Below are 17349 nucleotides of genomic sequence, written 5' to 3'. Positions count from 1 at the left end.
GCTGTTTCAGCCTAGGGAGAATTTTTTGACCAACTAACAAACCCCAAAACAGTATTTATAATGTAAATACTGATATACCATTATTTATACTTCAGTTCAGTAGCAAAAAATGGTTCTATGATAAATAAACTCTGATTATCCAATCATTAGTCTCTTGTAGCCACCCTGACAAGTCATGCCGCAGGCAATACAATATCACTAATGAAATGAATTAATTTATCTTTTCCAAAGGGACATTGGGGAATTGGAAATGTATGTTTTATAGCAACACTCCAAATAGAAAATATGTCTAATAATTCAACATTTTAGGCAGATGTTTTCAAATCATCAAGTTTATTTTACTCAACAAATATTTATTGAGCGCTTTTTATGTTCCAGGTACTTTTCTAGGTGATGAGAGTAAATTCTACTGATGGGGGCAGGGGCGGGGAAAAAAGTAAGAAAAAAAAGACAAAGCATATCCAGATTCTGATCATTGCTATGAAGAGAAAGAGAAAAATAAAACCCAGGTTGACAGAATAAAGAGTGACCAGAAGGCTATATTTTATAAGGTGACCAGAAAACATTTTATGTTGTTACAGGCCTTTTTCTACTATAAAAGTCACGGTGATAAATTTACATCGGACCCCACGAAATTGCTTATAATCAACATTTTTCACCCACAAAAATGGCAATTTGATGTGGTTCAACCTAAAGGCTGATAACCTTGAGAACTAATGGCAAATAGAATTTTAAGAGCTAAGATTTTTATATTAAAGTTTTATTTCCAATGGACAATTGCTCTGAGGCTGAATTATCTGATACCCAGCATTTTTTTTCAGACCCTGAGCCTAGAGACAAGAGGAGAACCCTCTCACTCCGCAGGTCAGCTAGAGTCTCAGCAGTATTTCCAGTCCATAAATAGACTTCTAAGGACAGGGGCCTGGTGGAGCTTCTGTAAACAATAGAGTACCAGAACACTAGCTGGAGGACTGCTGTGCCCTGGTGGAAACATAACATCTTCGGAGTCGGTGCTTCTTCAGACTTTGCTCTGCCAGCCATGCGATCTGCAACGTGACATTTAACCTCCCCTAGCTTCAGTGTTTTACCTTTTAAATGAGAACGATAAACTTACCTTGTATATAGGTAGGGTAATATGCTAGGCACATTCAATTGGTGATAAGGCAAATTCAACTTTATATACTTGGGCTTCAAGAGTGGGGTAGAGAAAGAAAGAAAGAGAAAACAGCACTTTTAAAAGATGCAGGAGATTCCACCCACTTTGATATTCAAAGAACTTAGGTCTCAGTGTGAGTGAGCATTAGCTGAGAGGTGTGAACTCATGCTTTTGGTCTCACGTCCTTTGCATCTCTTGTGGTGTAAGCATCTTGCCATTTTGAAATATTTTTTTATAGTGTTTCAAGATGAGCCTTTCTCTTTAAATACAAGCTATTTCATCTGTGAATCAAAGCAAGAAAGAACAATCTGTCCCAAAGCTGATGAAAAAATTGATTCCGGATTTATGAAGAGATGGAATTTCAGTCTCCATGGTGATGTTGTTTGTTGTAAGAGGTTTTCAGGAATAATTTTGATATTAATGAATATGACTCTATAAGGTAACTTCAGAACCTAAATCCGCAGAAGATGCAGATCTAGTGTCTCCTAGGCAGTACCTGACCAACTGTTGGTGATCAAGTGGTGATTTTCTCCTTGGGGAGAAAAATGGGCTACTCATTCAGCTAGTGGATCCCGAGCTAGTGTATCTGGCTGCCACAATCTAAATTTCCACAGATAATATTCTCACTTGGTGCAGCTTTGTACTTTTCAAGCTTGTTCTTGTATGTCACTGTGTTCTGACCAGCACAATGACTTATAAATGATATCTCATACACTGGAAAAATTGGAACAAATTCATACGTTCAGCAAACATTTCTTGGTTGAATTAATTTAAAATTGATATTCTTTAGAAATCTTTTTAGTTTCATTGCAGGCCCCAATTTATAACCAAATATTTTGTCCTACAGAGAATAGATGGAAAAGCAAAAACTGTCCATCTCCTCTTCCTTTTCTGTGCTTCTTCTCTAGAAAAAAAAAAAGCCACATAAATCACAATAAGGAGCAACTAGCAGGGCTATATCAGAGCTGGTATCACAGTTATTACAATACAAGGGACAATTCCAACTGATCAATACCCTTTCTGTTTGATTGGTGCCCATGCACCAATGTACATGTAAGATTTATTACATATTTAAATATCACTCATGATAATAAGGACATTAAATTATTGTTATCATAAATTGGTTTCTACTTAGAAGTTTTATAGTAAAAAGTTAGTAAGTTATTTTTCCCAACTCACTTAAGAAAACTATTCTGTGCATTGTTAAGGATAAATAGCTTCTTTGTTGTTATAAGGAAGAAACATATAATTCTAAGAGTGCACATAAAAATCAAGTAGAAAAATGATTTTTCACATTTCTGTAGTTTTCATTGGTTTGCAGATTGTAGATTCAAATAGATCTGATAAACTAAAACATAGAACTAAACAAAACCTGTGTTACATTTTTATGTCTATAAACGTGATTCACAATCTTGGTGGCAGGAGAGAAAGTGTATATTTGAAGTAAGCCTTGAGAAAGAGATGGACTTCATAAAATAAGCAGCTTAGATAATAAAGCTCTTATTCATATAAGCTCTCCAAGCGGTATTTATTTAAACAGATTGACAGCCTTGAGTATAGAAAATATATGCTGAGCATATATACTGAGCAATTTGAGAAAACCTTTCTCACACATTATGTCTGTAACATTTGGCAGAAATAACTTCCATTTGCAACTTTTCCAACTTTTCAAGAGTTGCAGTAGCTCATTTTCAAAGTGAGAACAAATTACGGTTCAAACTATCTGGGGTTTTTTTGGGGTCTTATTTGTTTTATTTTGTTTGTGGTTGTGTCATTGCTGCAAATGTATTCACAAGAAGTATTTTAGGCAGAGCAATGACTTCATCAATCAATATACTGACAGAAGAAATGATCTGTGTACAGGCTCTGAGGAGGTCTATAACTTTAGGTGGATGATGCCTGTTCAGCTCTACCAAGAGCTCCCAAACCCTCTACCTTTGGGGACCATGAGCAGAGGATATCCTAGACCCGCCACACAATGCTGAGGACCACAAAGTGCTGTCAAGTGGACAGTAATGTCATGGGCATATTTTCTAATCCATAGTGTCTCTAGGAAGCACTAAACAGAGTTTGCTAACTGTGGTAGAGGTATCTGTGGGTCAAAGGCATGGAGAATTGAGGGGTGTAGGAAGAGGCCCTAGTAGGTTATATTCGAAAACAAGTGTCCCTGGTCTCACAAGTGTCACGGCTGAGCTGGACATCAAAGGACCCTAACCCGTCATGTATGTATACCTGAGGAGTAGCAGACAAGCTGTTGGATTCTGCCAAAACAGCATCTCTAACACAGGCCAGACATTGAACGACAGGTAAGGGAATTTCCTGCAGCTGGACAAGGAGAATAGAGCCAAAGACCATCCCTGAGCTTGCAGAGCGGAAAATGTGCTTCTTCACTGCAGGAAACATTTCTTTGTTCATTAAGAAAGGCATATCAGAGGTATTTTTGAAAATAAGTCGTTGGTTTATACATGCAAGCTTTACAAAGAGTATTTATTTAAACAAATTGTTTAAACACTCCACCAGCACACGGTGACTGAAACGGAACTTGAACTTAAAGATGCAGGGTGGTCTAATATTATGAGAGAAATGTGTTCCTGAAGACCTCACATAATTCAAAGCACACATGAGTTAAGATGAACTTTCCCACAGGAATAAATGTAAAGGTTGTGTTTTTGATATGCATAAATCTCCAGCCAATGTGGCTTAGGGGCATTTGACCTTGTTTTTTTTCTCACAGTCATGTCATGCCTCACATTCTTTTTTTTCCTTTTTTTTAAAAATTTTATTGGCCCAGTTATATGAAGTATGTGAATCAAAAAGTACCTTATTTTTCAGATAATAAATGATGGAGAGAGCATGGAGAAAAAGGAACCCTCCTACACTGTTGGTAGGAATGTAAATTGGTGCAGCCACTATGGAGAACAGTATGGAGGTTCCTTAAAAAACTAAAAATAGAGCTGCCATATGACCCAGAAATCTCACTCTTGGGCATATAACCAGAGAAAAACATAATTTGAAAAGATACACGCACCCCAATGTTCATTGCAGCACTATTTACAATAGCCAAGACATAGAACAACCTAAATGTCCATTGACAGATGAATGGATATATATATCTATATAGCATACAGTATATACCAATACATATATATTTATAAACAATGGAATATTACTCAGCCATAAAAAAAGAATGAAATAATGCCATTTGCAGCAACATAGGTGGACCTAGAGACTATCATACTAAATGAAAGAGAAAGACAAATATCATATGATATCACTTATATGTGGAATCTGAAAAAAAGATACAAATGAACTTATTTACAAAACAGAAATAGACTCCCAGACTTAGAAAACAAATTTATGATTACCAAAAGGGAAGGGGAGAGAGGGATAAATTAGGAGTTTGGGATTAAAATATACACACTATTATATATAAAATAGATAACCAATAAGGACCTACTGTACAGCACAGGGAACTATACTCAATATCTTGTAATAACCTATAATGGAAGATAATTTTAAAAAGAATATATGTATTTATATATATATGTAAAACTGAATCACTTTACTGTACACCTGAAACTGACACAACATTGTAAATCAACTATATGTCAGTAAAAATGTTTAAAAAGTACTGCATTTTTCTCAACTCTTTTTCTGAAACTACTCCAAGTATCCTCTCCAAAATTAAGAGCACAAGGTATTGTGGGGATTCTAGATCCTCTTCAAAGTGTTTATATCACATCTAAACATCTTTCCAAAGTTTTTCATATTTTCAGCAACAGCGTTATCACAACTTAAGAATTCAAGCAACATTGTTATAGTATTAAAAATAAATTTTAATATTGATAATTCAAAAACTAAATACTACAATCATTATCAAAAAATTACTCAGAAAATGTCTGATATGGGTAGAGCATGACCAATGGTATTGCCTATTTTGTCTTTCAATTTGTCTGAAAGTGATGCTGCCATGTGACAACAGCACAAATACAGTTTATTATTAACTCCACCTGCCCCTTTAAAATTGCACGATTTTTGACTATTTTCCAAATTTGATGTATAAAATGAAACTAATATTTTCCACACTTTTAGCAATCCACTTATTTCAAAATACACATCAAATGACCTATACTATAAAAACCATTCACTGACAGAGACTACGTGACAGATACTATGTTGAGTAATCTTTATCCTCCATTATTCCCATTTTAGAGATAAGAGAATTGAAGTCCAGTTGGGTTAAATAACCTGGGAAGCTTTAACCTAAGTTTTTGTGGATTCCAGAACATGCCTCTATTCTGCCAATGTTTCTGAATGTAGTACAATCTGTGAAGGGTTTGATGGTGTTAAAAGAACTGATATTGGTGTGGTAGCAGTTAAAGCTAGGATTGTAGGGCAATGAGAAGAAGGTATGTGGTGAGGATACAAAGGCAGTAAGAGTCACCCTCTGGATGGAACTACTTGGCACCAAAAGTTAGGAGGAGAAAAACTCTGTGATTACAGGACACTTTGGGTTCAAGTGGAAGCTTTTATATTTTAGGAGAGATAGAGATCTGTATATTTATAGGTATATTCCTTTTACAGAAAGTAGGAAACATTTAGAAGGGATTTCTCTCATGTTAACAGAGATATAGAAATCTCAAGACTCTAACTGTCAAAACAGGTTCAGCCATAAAGAAAATTGTGAATTAGGCAAAGAGTGGGTTTTCTCCTAACCCTTTTTACTCATGTTCTTCTTCGAGGACTATCTCCCTAATAAAAATAACACTAATAATTATAATAGTTTTGCATATTAAAGTAAGTAAATTTAATACATGTAAAACTCTAAGCAATGTTCTAAGTACTTTACGTCAATTAACACATTATGTTTCACAACACCTAAAATAGGATTCTCTCATAATCCCCATTTTATAGTTGAGGAAACCATGGCACAGAGAGATCAAGTAATTTTCCCAAATTGCCCACTAGCAAAAAATACTTGTCTTTTCTCTTCAGAATCGTCACTGTTGTCATGACCCTCTTTCCTCTCTCCTTTCATATCTCTTTCACCCTTATCAAAACTTACGTGTCCTTTGTCCCCAGAGTCTATCTAACTATATAATTAATTGACTAGGTAGATTCATGCTAAATAATTTAATGCGTTCTATTTACAAGATAACATAGTTGTGTCAAATAAAAGGAGGAAATAAGTAAATAGTGGAGCTTTTTTCTATCAAAAATCACCGACTCACAGAAGTAAAAATCATTTTACACACCTCAAACAAAAGTTTATGTGTCTAGCACAGACACTGGGTTACAGAATCAGAGCACAATTTGTTTTAGATTTTTTTAAAAAAAATAAATGTATTTATTTATTTATTTTTGGCTATTGGGTCTTCGTTGCTGCGTGCGGGCTTTCTCTATTTGCAGTGAGCGGTGGGTTACTCTTCATTGTGGCGCACGGGCTTCTCATTGCAGTGACCTCTCTTGCTGCGGAGCATGGGCTCTAGGCACACGAGCTTCAGTAGTTGTGGCACGTGGGCTCAGTAGTTGTGGCTTGCAGGCTCTAGAGCGCAGGCTCAGTAGTTGTGGCACACGGGCTTAGCTGCTCCGAGGCATGTGGGATCTTCCTGGACCAGGGCTCGAACCCATGTCCCCTGCATTGGCAGGCGGATTCCTAACCACTGTGCCACCAGGGAAGCCCTAGATTTTTTTAATTTACAAAATAAGGAAGTGTCAATCGACAACAGGTACTATAACAATGCATTTAAAAATAAAAATGTAACCTAACATTTAGGTTATATGTCATCTCCATGTCATGATGATTTAAGGAAATAAAGGGAAGATGAAGAGTACAGATCAATAAAGGCACAGGAAGAAAAGGACAGATGCAATCAAACTCTACCTCGAGACTACAGCCTCTCCTTAAAGGCCCCAGATGCCTCGTGATATGTTCAAGATCTCATGTGTCAAATCTCTCCACCACCAGCCCTTCTCCAGCAGTATTAGCGGTCCTTCATCCCATGGTTAAGCCCTTCAAGAGCAAAGACAATTTTCCCTGAAAGGACAAAGGAGTCAGAGGGCCAGATCTAAGTCCAAACCTCACCTTTCTTAGCTTGGTAAACATGCTTATCCTCCCTGAGGTAGGCAGGATAATGCCCTTCTCCCTCAAAGATATCTATGTCATAACCATTAGAATTTATGAATATATTAGGATATGTCGCACAGGAGAATTAAGGTTGCAAGTGGAATTGTTTGCTAATCAGATGACCTTAAAATAGGAAGATTATCCTGGATTATCCAGGTGGGTGCAATGTAATCACAAGGGTCTTTAAAAGTAGAAGAGGGAATCAGAAAATAGACCCAGAGAGATGGCAGTATGAGAAGCACTCGGCCCAATGTTGCTGGTTTTGAAGACGGAGGAAAGGGACATGAGATAAAGAATGTGTGCAGTCTCTAGAAGCTGGAAAAGGCAAGGAGATGGATTTTCCTCTAAAGCCTCCAGGAAAGAATGAAACTCTGCCGATACCTTGATTTTAAGCCAATGGCAATAACCTTCTGAACTACAGAACTGTAAAATAATAAATTTGTGTTAAGTCACTATGTCTGTGGTAATTTGTTACAGCAGCCATAGAAAACTAATAAACTCCCAAAGCCTCAATTTTATTTTTCTTTTATAAAAGGAAGATACAGAAGATAACTTGTAATCTCGCAGAATTATTGTGGAGACAAAAAAGATACCATGAATGTGAAGAGAGTAATGTAAATTAGAAACACCATGTATGTAAATTAGAAACACCATGAATGTAAATTAGAAACACCATGAAATTTTTAGATATTATAACTCATAGGAGTATTAGTTCCTTTTGTCCTCAAAGTTTCTTTAAAGAATATGCAATTAAACTGATACACTTTCAATTGTGTATTTGGCATTAACTATGCTATCCTGTATATTATGAAGAAGTCATACCTTGGCATTTTTGATATGTTATAATATAACCTGAGTATGAGAATAAAGCATAAACTACAGTACTATGAGCAAAAACTCATATATTTGTTGGTAAATATGCCAAGCTATTTCATGCTTTGAGACGAACAAAATGGCACTGTGTGATTTAGTAAAAATTATCATCATAGTTTACAAAGCTAGAATGCAGAAAACTTCAGAAGTCAATGAAAAAGTCAGATTTTTCAAAATCTAAGTTTTTTATGAGTTATTAATGATAATTCTAAACTTTGTTCTTATGTGCATATAAGAATTTATGCTTGTGGAAAAAAATTTTATTTTCATTATTACATCCGATCCTGACACCAGCCCTATAAAGAAATATTTTTAGATATGGAAATACTAAGACATACCTTTTTCTCCCCAAGAAAGCAAATGGCAGATCGACAATATCTCTGTAAATGCTAGGTATTATTATCTACTAGTGGTTCTCCAAGTGTGATCTGGGGACCTTGGGGTCCCTGCCACCCTTTCAAGGAGTCTGCAAGGTCAAAACTATTTTCATAACAATACTATTTAATACCAATATTACTTAATTTTTCAATCTCATTCTCTTGCAACCACAGAGTTTTCCTTTCTAATACGGTGAGTACTGAAAGATAAGACCCCCGTAAACAAAAGTTCTTTGGGGTCTTTAATAATTTCTAAGAGTAAAAAGTGGTTACAAGTTACCTGGGTCAATTCTCCGGGAAAACTGTTCAAGATAAAAGAGGTAAGGAAATGTGATAGCTAAAAATGTACTCTGATGGAAAGGAGCTAAGAGAAAGAAATACAGTTGAAAGATTCATTAAGTTTCTTCTTTAAGGCCAGAGTATCATGAGGAAAGCTTGTGTAGCGGAGTAGCAGTTTACTCAGTAGTACCCTTATGGCTCCAAAGATATGACACAAACTTTCCAAAAGTGCCTAATCTACCCCAGGGGAGCAGTTCACACCTCATTATGGGTCCACAATTGCAAATAAATGCACAATAATGACAGCAACAATCATATAGCAAAAATATGCCAGGATAAAAACAAAAACACAGATTTGTGCACAGAATTATTCCCAACCATAGAGCAACATTTGCTAATTACTAATATCCCATATTAACTATTTCATGTAGCCACTGGAATCTTGCTAAAAATTATTTTTGATTCATCCACTGATGATGACGGAATGAATTATTTTTGAAGTATTCGCCTTTGATATCATTGCAATTCTCTGTCTCTTGCCAGTGAGTGAGCCCCACTGATTTATTGTATGAACTATCTCACAACTGTCAATTCCTCTTTATTTTCAGTCCAGATCTCCCTAACATGCTACTCTGACATATGCTTTCCAATTTCATATACATAGGTTTCAACATTTCCCTATTTTCATTCATTTAATTAAACATTATCTACCTATTACATTCCAGAAAGGCCTAAAAAAATTAGTTTTTAGGCTCTGGAGACATGGTGAGGAAAAAGACAAACAAAAATCTCTGCTCTCACAGAGCTTATATCCTGGTAGAGAAAGACAAATAATAAACAGATAAACAAATACATAAAACATTTCCACATAATGATTATAAACTAGGAAGAAAATGCAGCTGGGTAATGTTACAGAGAATGCCGAGGATGGTGTTTTAGATAAGATGGTCAGGAAGGTCTTCCACAGGGACTTGACATTAAGGTGAATCCTGAGTGAGAAGGAGAAAGCCGTGAGGATGAGTGAAAAATATTAAGACAGAGGGCATACCAAGAGCTAGGTAACTAAAGCCTGATAACCCTCTATAATTTCCAGAGAATGGAGAACATAAGGAAGGTGTGGCCGGAGCATATGGTGAGGTATGGGAGTTCTCGTAGAAGATGGGTGGGCAAGGGTAGGTCATACAGGACTGCTAGGTCATGGTAAGGAGATCGAATTCTATTCTAAGTTCGAAAGGAAGTGACTGACATGTTTTGAACATGCATTCCATGGAGAAAGGAATGTAGGGGTCCAAGAGTGAAAACAGGGAGAGGAATTGGAACTCCATAGTCCAGGCAAGAGAGGATAGTAAATTGGATAAAGCAGTAGCTGGAAAGGTGGATGATTTGGGATATATGTTGGAAACAGAGCTTCCCTGTCTTACTGATGAACTGGGTGTAAGTGTGAGTACAGTGGAAGAATTGGGCACGGCTCCTGTGATTTCTAGAAAATGGGTCCTAAACATTTGGTTACCGTCCAAGGCAAGTGCGCCCTTTGTATAAACCCTGAGAGTCCCTCTCTCTACTACAAAACCTCAACAGCAGTAAAACACATTTCCTCCTTATTTTTTTTACACACAAAACTCATTCTCACCTTTGCTCAGAAGGTTTTCAGTCTTCACTTCCCACATTCTCTAGTGATGATCATTACAGCCCACGTTCATAGCTGTGTCTCCTTTTAGAAATTCCATCTTTTAATATCTGTTGCTTCATATGAGTGAACATTGGTTCCCAAGTATATAACAAGTAACTTTATAGCAAGCACCATATCTTAAATTCTTTTGAAACCAGCACACCAACTAGCCACATTTGAGAAATAAACCCTTGCTGATTAATAATAAACGTTATTAAATACAAAATTCTGTTCTCTCAGATGTTAGATCACGTAGCCTTTGACACAGCTCTCTTTGTACTGCTTCTTGTTCTTCAGGCCTCAGCTCAAATGTTACTTCTTAGGAATGCTTTTATTAACCACCCAAGTATAAGTGCCCACCACCCATGGCCACTGCTCACTTTATCATGTTTCCTTGACATGTTATATACTTCATAGCATTTATCTCTAATCTGATGCTATCACACTTACCTGCTGACTTGTTTGTTATCTATTTTCCTCATTAGACAGGTCATGTCGTGAGAGCAGAACTTATCTACTTGTTCACTCCTGGATCCCAGCACTCACCACAATGCGTGCCCTAGAGTAGTATATATTGTGTCAGGTATTGTGCCAGATGTTAGGAATCAAGAAGTAAACAAAACGACAAAACTCACTGCCCTCATGGAGTTTAGATTCCAGTGGGAGAGACTGACAACAAAAAAGATTTTAATAAGTAAAATATGTAGTCTAGTAAATAGCGGTAAGTGTTAAGGTGGGAAAAAAAAATCAAGCGAGGAAAGGCAGACATGATCTATGATTGTAGAGGGAGTAGAGAAGTGTAGCAATCTTAAAATAGGCAAGGAAATCCTCAATGAGAAGGTAACATTTGAGTCAAAACCTGAAGAAAGTGAGTCTTACAGCTAGCTGGGGAAGGGTGCTCCAGCCAGAGGAAACAGCAAATGCAAGTTTCCTGAGGCTGGAACGCACCTAATGCTCTCTAGGAATGGCTCAATTTGCTAAAGGTCTAGAAGGTCATAAGCAAGATGGAAAGAGCTGGAAGGTGTGGTCAGAGAGGAAAAGTAAGGACAGAGGATGGGAACAGATCATTTAGGGTCTTTGAGGCCAATAAAATGATTTCAGCTTTTACTCTTAGTGAAATGGGAAATAACTGGAAGATTTTGCACAGAGAAGAAGAGCCACAAGATGATTCATACTTTAACAGAATCATTCTGGCTGCTCCTTAACAATAAGAAAACAAGGGCAGAAGCAGAGAGAGCTATTCAGAGCCTAGTGCAATGATTCAGGGGAGAGATGATGGTAGCTCCACATGGAAGAGTCGCAGTGAGTAGTCGCAGTGAGTGGTCCTTGATAAATATTTGTTAAGCTAATGAACAGTTAAAGGTTTCTCACTCAACAGTGGTGGTTTACATTTTATTTAAACATATAAAGTAGCCCATTTGTAAAACAGAAAAAAGGATATGGATAAGAATTTTTGAAACTAGATAGATTCTTTTAAAATGTCCATAAGTGAACATTTCTACTTCTGTTAATGAAAATTCATAAAATATTTATTTATAGACAGGTTACATTTACTTTTACAAGATGAGCAAATGGATTATTCATCTGGTTTATTTACTCTTGAAGTACACATTTCCCTTTGAAAGTGGTTCTGACAAGATGGCTGCATTTGTAGAAAATTCAAGAAGAATGTCTTTATAAAGAGGGAAAAACAAATTGAAAAAGCTTGAGATCTGCCAATATTCTGTCTGCTTTGGACATAACAGAGATGATGAGTCTATCATTTAACATTCTAAATTAATAGTTTTATGAAAACGAAAATCCTTTTCTTGTATGTAGTAGATATTTGTGATTTATTCTATTTTTTATTTTTTAATTTTTTTAGTGTTTTCATCTGACACATCCTAATTACCTCTTTTGGATGAGTGTTAATATATTTTCACTGTGCTACCTGGCTGGATGTCATCTTCAGACAAAGACAGAGATCAACTCTATGTTTATCAGTAGAACTGGTTTTGACTGATTCTGCAAGTCAAGTGTATGTTCTGGAGCCATCCTCAAAAAAAAAAAAAAAAAGAAAAAGAAAAAAATCAGAGCATGTGAAATTTCTTTCTGTTTTTTATAGAAATTAATTAGCATGTTGAAATTGCCTTATTGTGCCTCTTTGCATTGGTTTACATTCAACTCCTTGTTTTCAAAACAGAAAAATCTGTGATTAGCTGGAGTTAAAAATCTAAACAAGAGATCCCCAAGCTCCAAATCATGTAAATGGTAATATTCGTGACAGTTTACAACTTCTTTCCCCCCAGTGGGAATATCCTGTGTGGTTTATTGCAAGCCATCAAAAGCAGAGCTCTCAAAAATTGCAATATGGTGTCTCAGTAGCTCTCACAAATCCTAGCTCAAGCTGATAGGTTGCAAAAAGCCAAAAACAAACAAAAGAAAACACACAGTATTTTGAAAATACATTGGTGTGCACAAATAACTCACAGCCTATAGATTCAGTGCTTATGCATGGCTTCAGGCAGCTTTGAAAATGCCTCAGGATGTTGCACTCATGATATTGATTGAGAGTACATTTTGAAATCACCTAAAATTCATTGGCTTTTGCTATTGGTACACCAGTCACCTTCTCTTTGGTGCACAGAGGCAATCTTGTTTACATTTCTAACAGATCTTGGTTACATTCTGGCAGTAAGGACACTATTATGAACAGAACAGAAAAAAAAGATGTCCTGTGTTTGTCTCTGAATTTTCATGGAAGTTATTGGATTGCCATCTCTAGCACAGTTCATAAACAAACTTGGTGAACATCAAAGGCATTACAACCTGCTGAGCCCAGATTACACACCTCGAAAGTAAATGTTACCTCAGTGAAAAGTCTTCTGAAATTTAAAATCAAGTAAAACTCACAATGTCCAAATGTTTGCTTTAGAACTCGGGCGTTGTGTGTGAGAATGTTTTTTACAGTGATTGAATGATTAACCCTCTATTTATTCAGTTATTTATACCATCCCTAATTTGTTTGGCACAATTTTGTTTACTCACAATTGTTCTCACATGTATAGCCCTGCCACACATGCGCTGGCCCCAGATATGGGAAATAGAACTACAAATGTCCCTTTTATTGCTTTTAACACGTGCTGTACTATTCATGTTAGAATACAGGTAATTTGTTCTTGAATGTGAGAGTCAAAGATCACAGCACTAGCAGAAATAGCCACTTAAAGCATGTTAGTTGTCTCACATGAAGACATTTCTAATTATTCCCAACTAACTCTGTTTTACTGATACACACACGCACAAACATACACACACACATATTTGTGCTACAAAAATGATTGACTAACTTCAAAACAAAGGCAACACCAAAATGAGAAAGATTCTGCCAAGAAATCCTGTTTACTGTGTTTATTGGTGCCCCTCAAAAAAATTCCAAAGCATGTTTGTTCTACCCACTTTTGTGCTTCTACCAAGAAAACACATCTGTGAGAATGAGAATCTCTCCTATTGGGAATCTACAAAATCATGTCATATATTATCCTTAATTATATATCCAACACAGTTATTTGGGAAGGATTCCAAAAATCTGAAAGAATTTGAAAGAAAACATCTGTCATTAGGTTGTTCAAAGTGACTCCAATTGGACACCAGTGGTCTACTCTATGTAAATCTTCACTGCTAATATTCCCTGATAGTAAGTCTTCAGTCTCAGGCCATGCACACCTAGAGTCATATCTCATCACCTCACTAGCCTGCTCCCTCAAGGAGAATTCATTGCTCCCTCATCTGTGACCTCATAGCAGCATTCACATACCTTCATCATGACCACTACCAGGCTACATTACAAGTACACATCATGTGTGTTTCCTCAGAGAGTATGGACTTCTTGAGGGTAGGGCCATATATTATACATCTTTTATCCCTGGCACCTGGCATCATTCCTGGCATACAGCCAGTATCTGATATCAGTAAATGTTGAATAAATGAATGAATCTCAGCCCAAATCTGCTTTCTTAATATCTCACTGGAAAACTCTTAATATCTAAAAATGTGATGGTCTTGACCCAAGGGATATTTTCAAAATGCGATTTCCAAATAAAGAAGCTAAAATATACTTATGTGTTTATATCACAAATTTATAAAAATAATAATTTGTGCAAATGTATTTAAAATCAAATTAAATAGCAATACACTGTTACACACCTATTCACATGGCTAGAATAAATAAGACTGACAATACCTACTGGGAATTCCATACATTGCTGGTGCAAATGCAAAATGGTACAACCACTGTAGAAAACAGTTTGGCAGTTTCTTACCAATTTTAACATATACTTATGATGTGATGCAAAACCCCACTCCTGCATTGTTACAAGAGAAATGAAAACTTATTCTCACCCAAAACTTGTATACTAATGATTAGAGCAGCCTTTCTCTAATCTCCGAAAACTAGAAACAACGTAAGTGTCTTCCAAGTGGTGAATGGATAAACAAATTGTGGTACATTCATTCAATGGAATACTACTCAGTGATCCATATAATGATATGAATGAATTTCCAATGCATTATGTCGAATGAAAGAAGCAAGTCCCCAAAGGCAACATATTCTATAACTTCATTGATATGACTGTAGTTGTCTTCTATTACTGCATAACAAAGTAAAACAAATTCAGCAGCTTAAAACAATGTCCACTAATTAGCTCACACTTTCATATGTCAGAAGTTCACTGCTTAGGATCTCACAAAAACAAGGGCTGTATCCTTACCTAGAGGTTCTGGGGAAGAAGCAACATCCAAGTTCATTCAGGTGTTGGCAGAATTTAGTTCCTTATCATTGTAGCACTGGTGCTAGTTTCCCTGCTGCCCATCAGCTGGGGATCGTTCTCAGCTCCTAGAGTTCACAATTAGGTCCTTTCTACATGACTCCCTTCATCAACAAGCCAGCAACGTCACCCTGAATCTCCCTCCTGCTTCAAATCTCTGGTTTCCTTTCCTGTTACCAGCTGGCAAAAATTCTCTGCTTTTAAAGGGCTTGTGTAATTATATTTGACCCACCCATATAACGTAGCATAATCATGGGAGTTTTTATGACCAGAAGTGAATGCCATATTAAAATTGTATCTACCACAACAACTTTCTGAAAAAGGCAAAACTATAGGGAAAGAGAACAGACCTGTGGTTGCTGAGAGTTAGATGCAAGGGGAGGGGCTGACTACAAAGGAACAGTGAGAGAAAAATTTTTGGAGTGAATGTGTTTTGATTTAAGTGGTGGCTACACGACTATGATTTTCTCAATACTCATAGGACTGTACACCAAAAATAGAGAATTTTACTGTTTGTTAAATGAAAAATAAGTTGAAAAATAAAAATAAACCAAATTCAAAAAAGTATTTTTCTTCTAAGACTTAGCTTCCTTATATATCATCCTAAGTGAATCTAAACCTCAGTTCTTCCTGTTCTTGATTACCTTAGATACTGAAAACAGAATAATCTCTGGTAACATATTTGTATTTGGAAAACCTAGACACAAACTGGAAATGGTCAGAGTCTTTTATTTGCACATTAATTTTCTATTCCATCTCACAATTTTACTAGGAACTATTGTTCAACTTCAAAGCTTCTGACGAAGTCTTTTCTCAGCTGCTCCAGCCACTGATTGCTTTCTCTGAACATCAAATATCACTTGATTTTGTATCATCACTTATTTCTTGTATTGGAACATAGACTTTTTCCCTATTTTGGGGAATTGTACCTTCAGAGTATAAATCCTAAAGTCATACTGACTACTCTCCCTTTCCAATGCCAATGTCCAACCAGTATGCAAGTCCTATCCATTCTGCCATGGACATAGTTCTGCATTCATTTCTCTCTCTTCTCTTCTCACTATACTCATTCATTCAGGAATTCATTGCTTCTTGATTGGGTCATTGTCTTAAATTCACAGTTACTTTCTATTTTCCATTTTCAAGCATTCCATTGATTAGTTTGTAACTTTTTCTGCTACCAATTTAACCTTTCCAAATAATTATCCCAATTATTTAATTTTCTTTTCCTGCCAGTAACCTCCCTCACACACTTTCCTTACTGAATAAATTCCAATCTCTCTAATCCTGGCATTTATGACTCTCTTAAGTCTGGCTGAAGTCTTCCTTTTTAGTTTTTTCTTTTTCATATATCATATACAACCAAAATATTTTACTAAAATCATGCCCCAGTATTTTCACTATATCCATGCTGTTTCCTTAATCTGGTATAACGACTCTTCTATTGAAATCACCTACCATATTTTCATGCAAAGGCATGTTTCCCATGGACCAAATGTGGACCATGTGAGAAGAAGCTAGATTCAAGCCAGTCTGAAAAAACTTTCCCAAAAGAGATTCCTGGCTTGGTGATTGAGCCTCATCAGTGATGGTGTATGTGGAGAGGCCCTCCTACACTCTGAGGATTGAAGTTGTGAGCAGCTAGCCGCCTAGAAACCTTGCCATATGAGATCATTGAAATTGGAGGATCTTGGCAGGATAGTCTCCAAATAAGCCACAAAGTCACCCTCTGGAAGAATCAGAATTAGGAATCTGGGGTGTCCTGTCTAAGAATAACATCATTAGATTAAATTAGTGTCATCAAATATGATCTGTACTGTTTCTGACGCCTCCTTTTTCTCACTCCATCTGTGGAAGGATTAGAAACCTCATCCAGCAAGGGAAATAGATACAGGATGGAGGCCTTAAGGATAAGGAACAAAGATGAAGCCAACCATGCCCTTCCTCTCCTTTGTCTGATGCCTAAAGCAGCTCCATGCTGGAAAAGGGGGAGAAGCTTTGATTTTATGTCAAATTCAGTAAATTTTTAGTATTACCCTGGATGGGACATATTCTTAATATCT

General features: G+C 36.5%; 1 protein-coding gene across 14 annotated transcripts in view; it reads right to left on the bottom strand.

Annotated features, from left to right (window-relative positions):
* Positions 1–316: 316 nt before the first annotated feature.
* Positions 317–17349, bottom strand: part of LOC309660538 (uncharacterized protein) — a 701196-nt gene continuing 684163 nt past the window's right edge. For 11 of the 14 annotated variants that reach the window (XR_014263434.1, XR_014263435.1, XR_014263436.1 and 8 more), the window contains 2 exons: positions 3389–3546; positions 317–2060 (listed from right to left, as the gene is read on the bottom strand). Coding sequence is in view for 4 of the 14 variants with exons in the window: in XM_082461349.1 (XP_082317475.1) it covers positions 3435–3546 (112 nt within the window). In the remaining 10 variants the exon portion in view is untranslated. Of the gene's footprint in view, positions 2061–3388; positions 3562–17349 lie in introns of all 14 variants that reach the window. The other 3 variants (XM_082461351.1, XM_082461348.1, XM_082461350.1) reach the window with 2 other exon arrangements.

This window comes from Balaenoptera physalus (genome assembly GCF_965194825.1).
Source record: "Balaenoptera physalus genome assembly, chromosome: 4".
Classification (NCBI taxonomy): Eukaryota; Metazoa; Chordata; class Mammalia; order Artiodactyla; family Balaenopteridae; genus Balaenoptera; species Balaenoptera physalus.
Note: the sequence above shows the minus strand (reverse complement) of the source record. Positions and strands in the feature narration are given on the sequence as shown.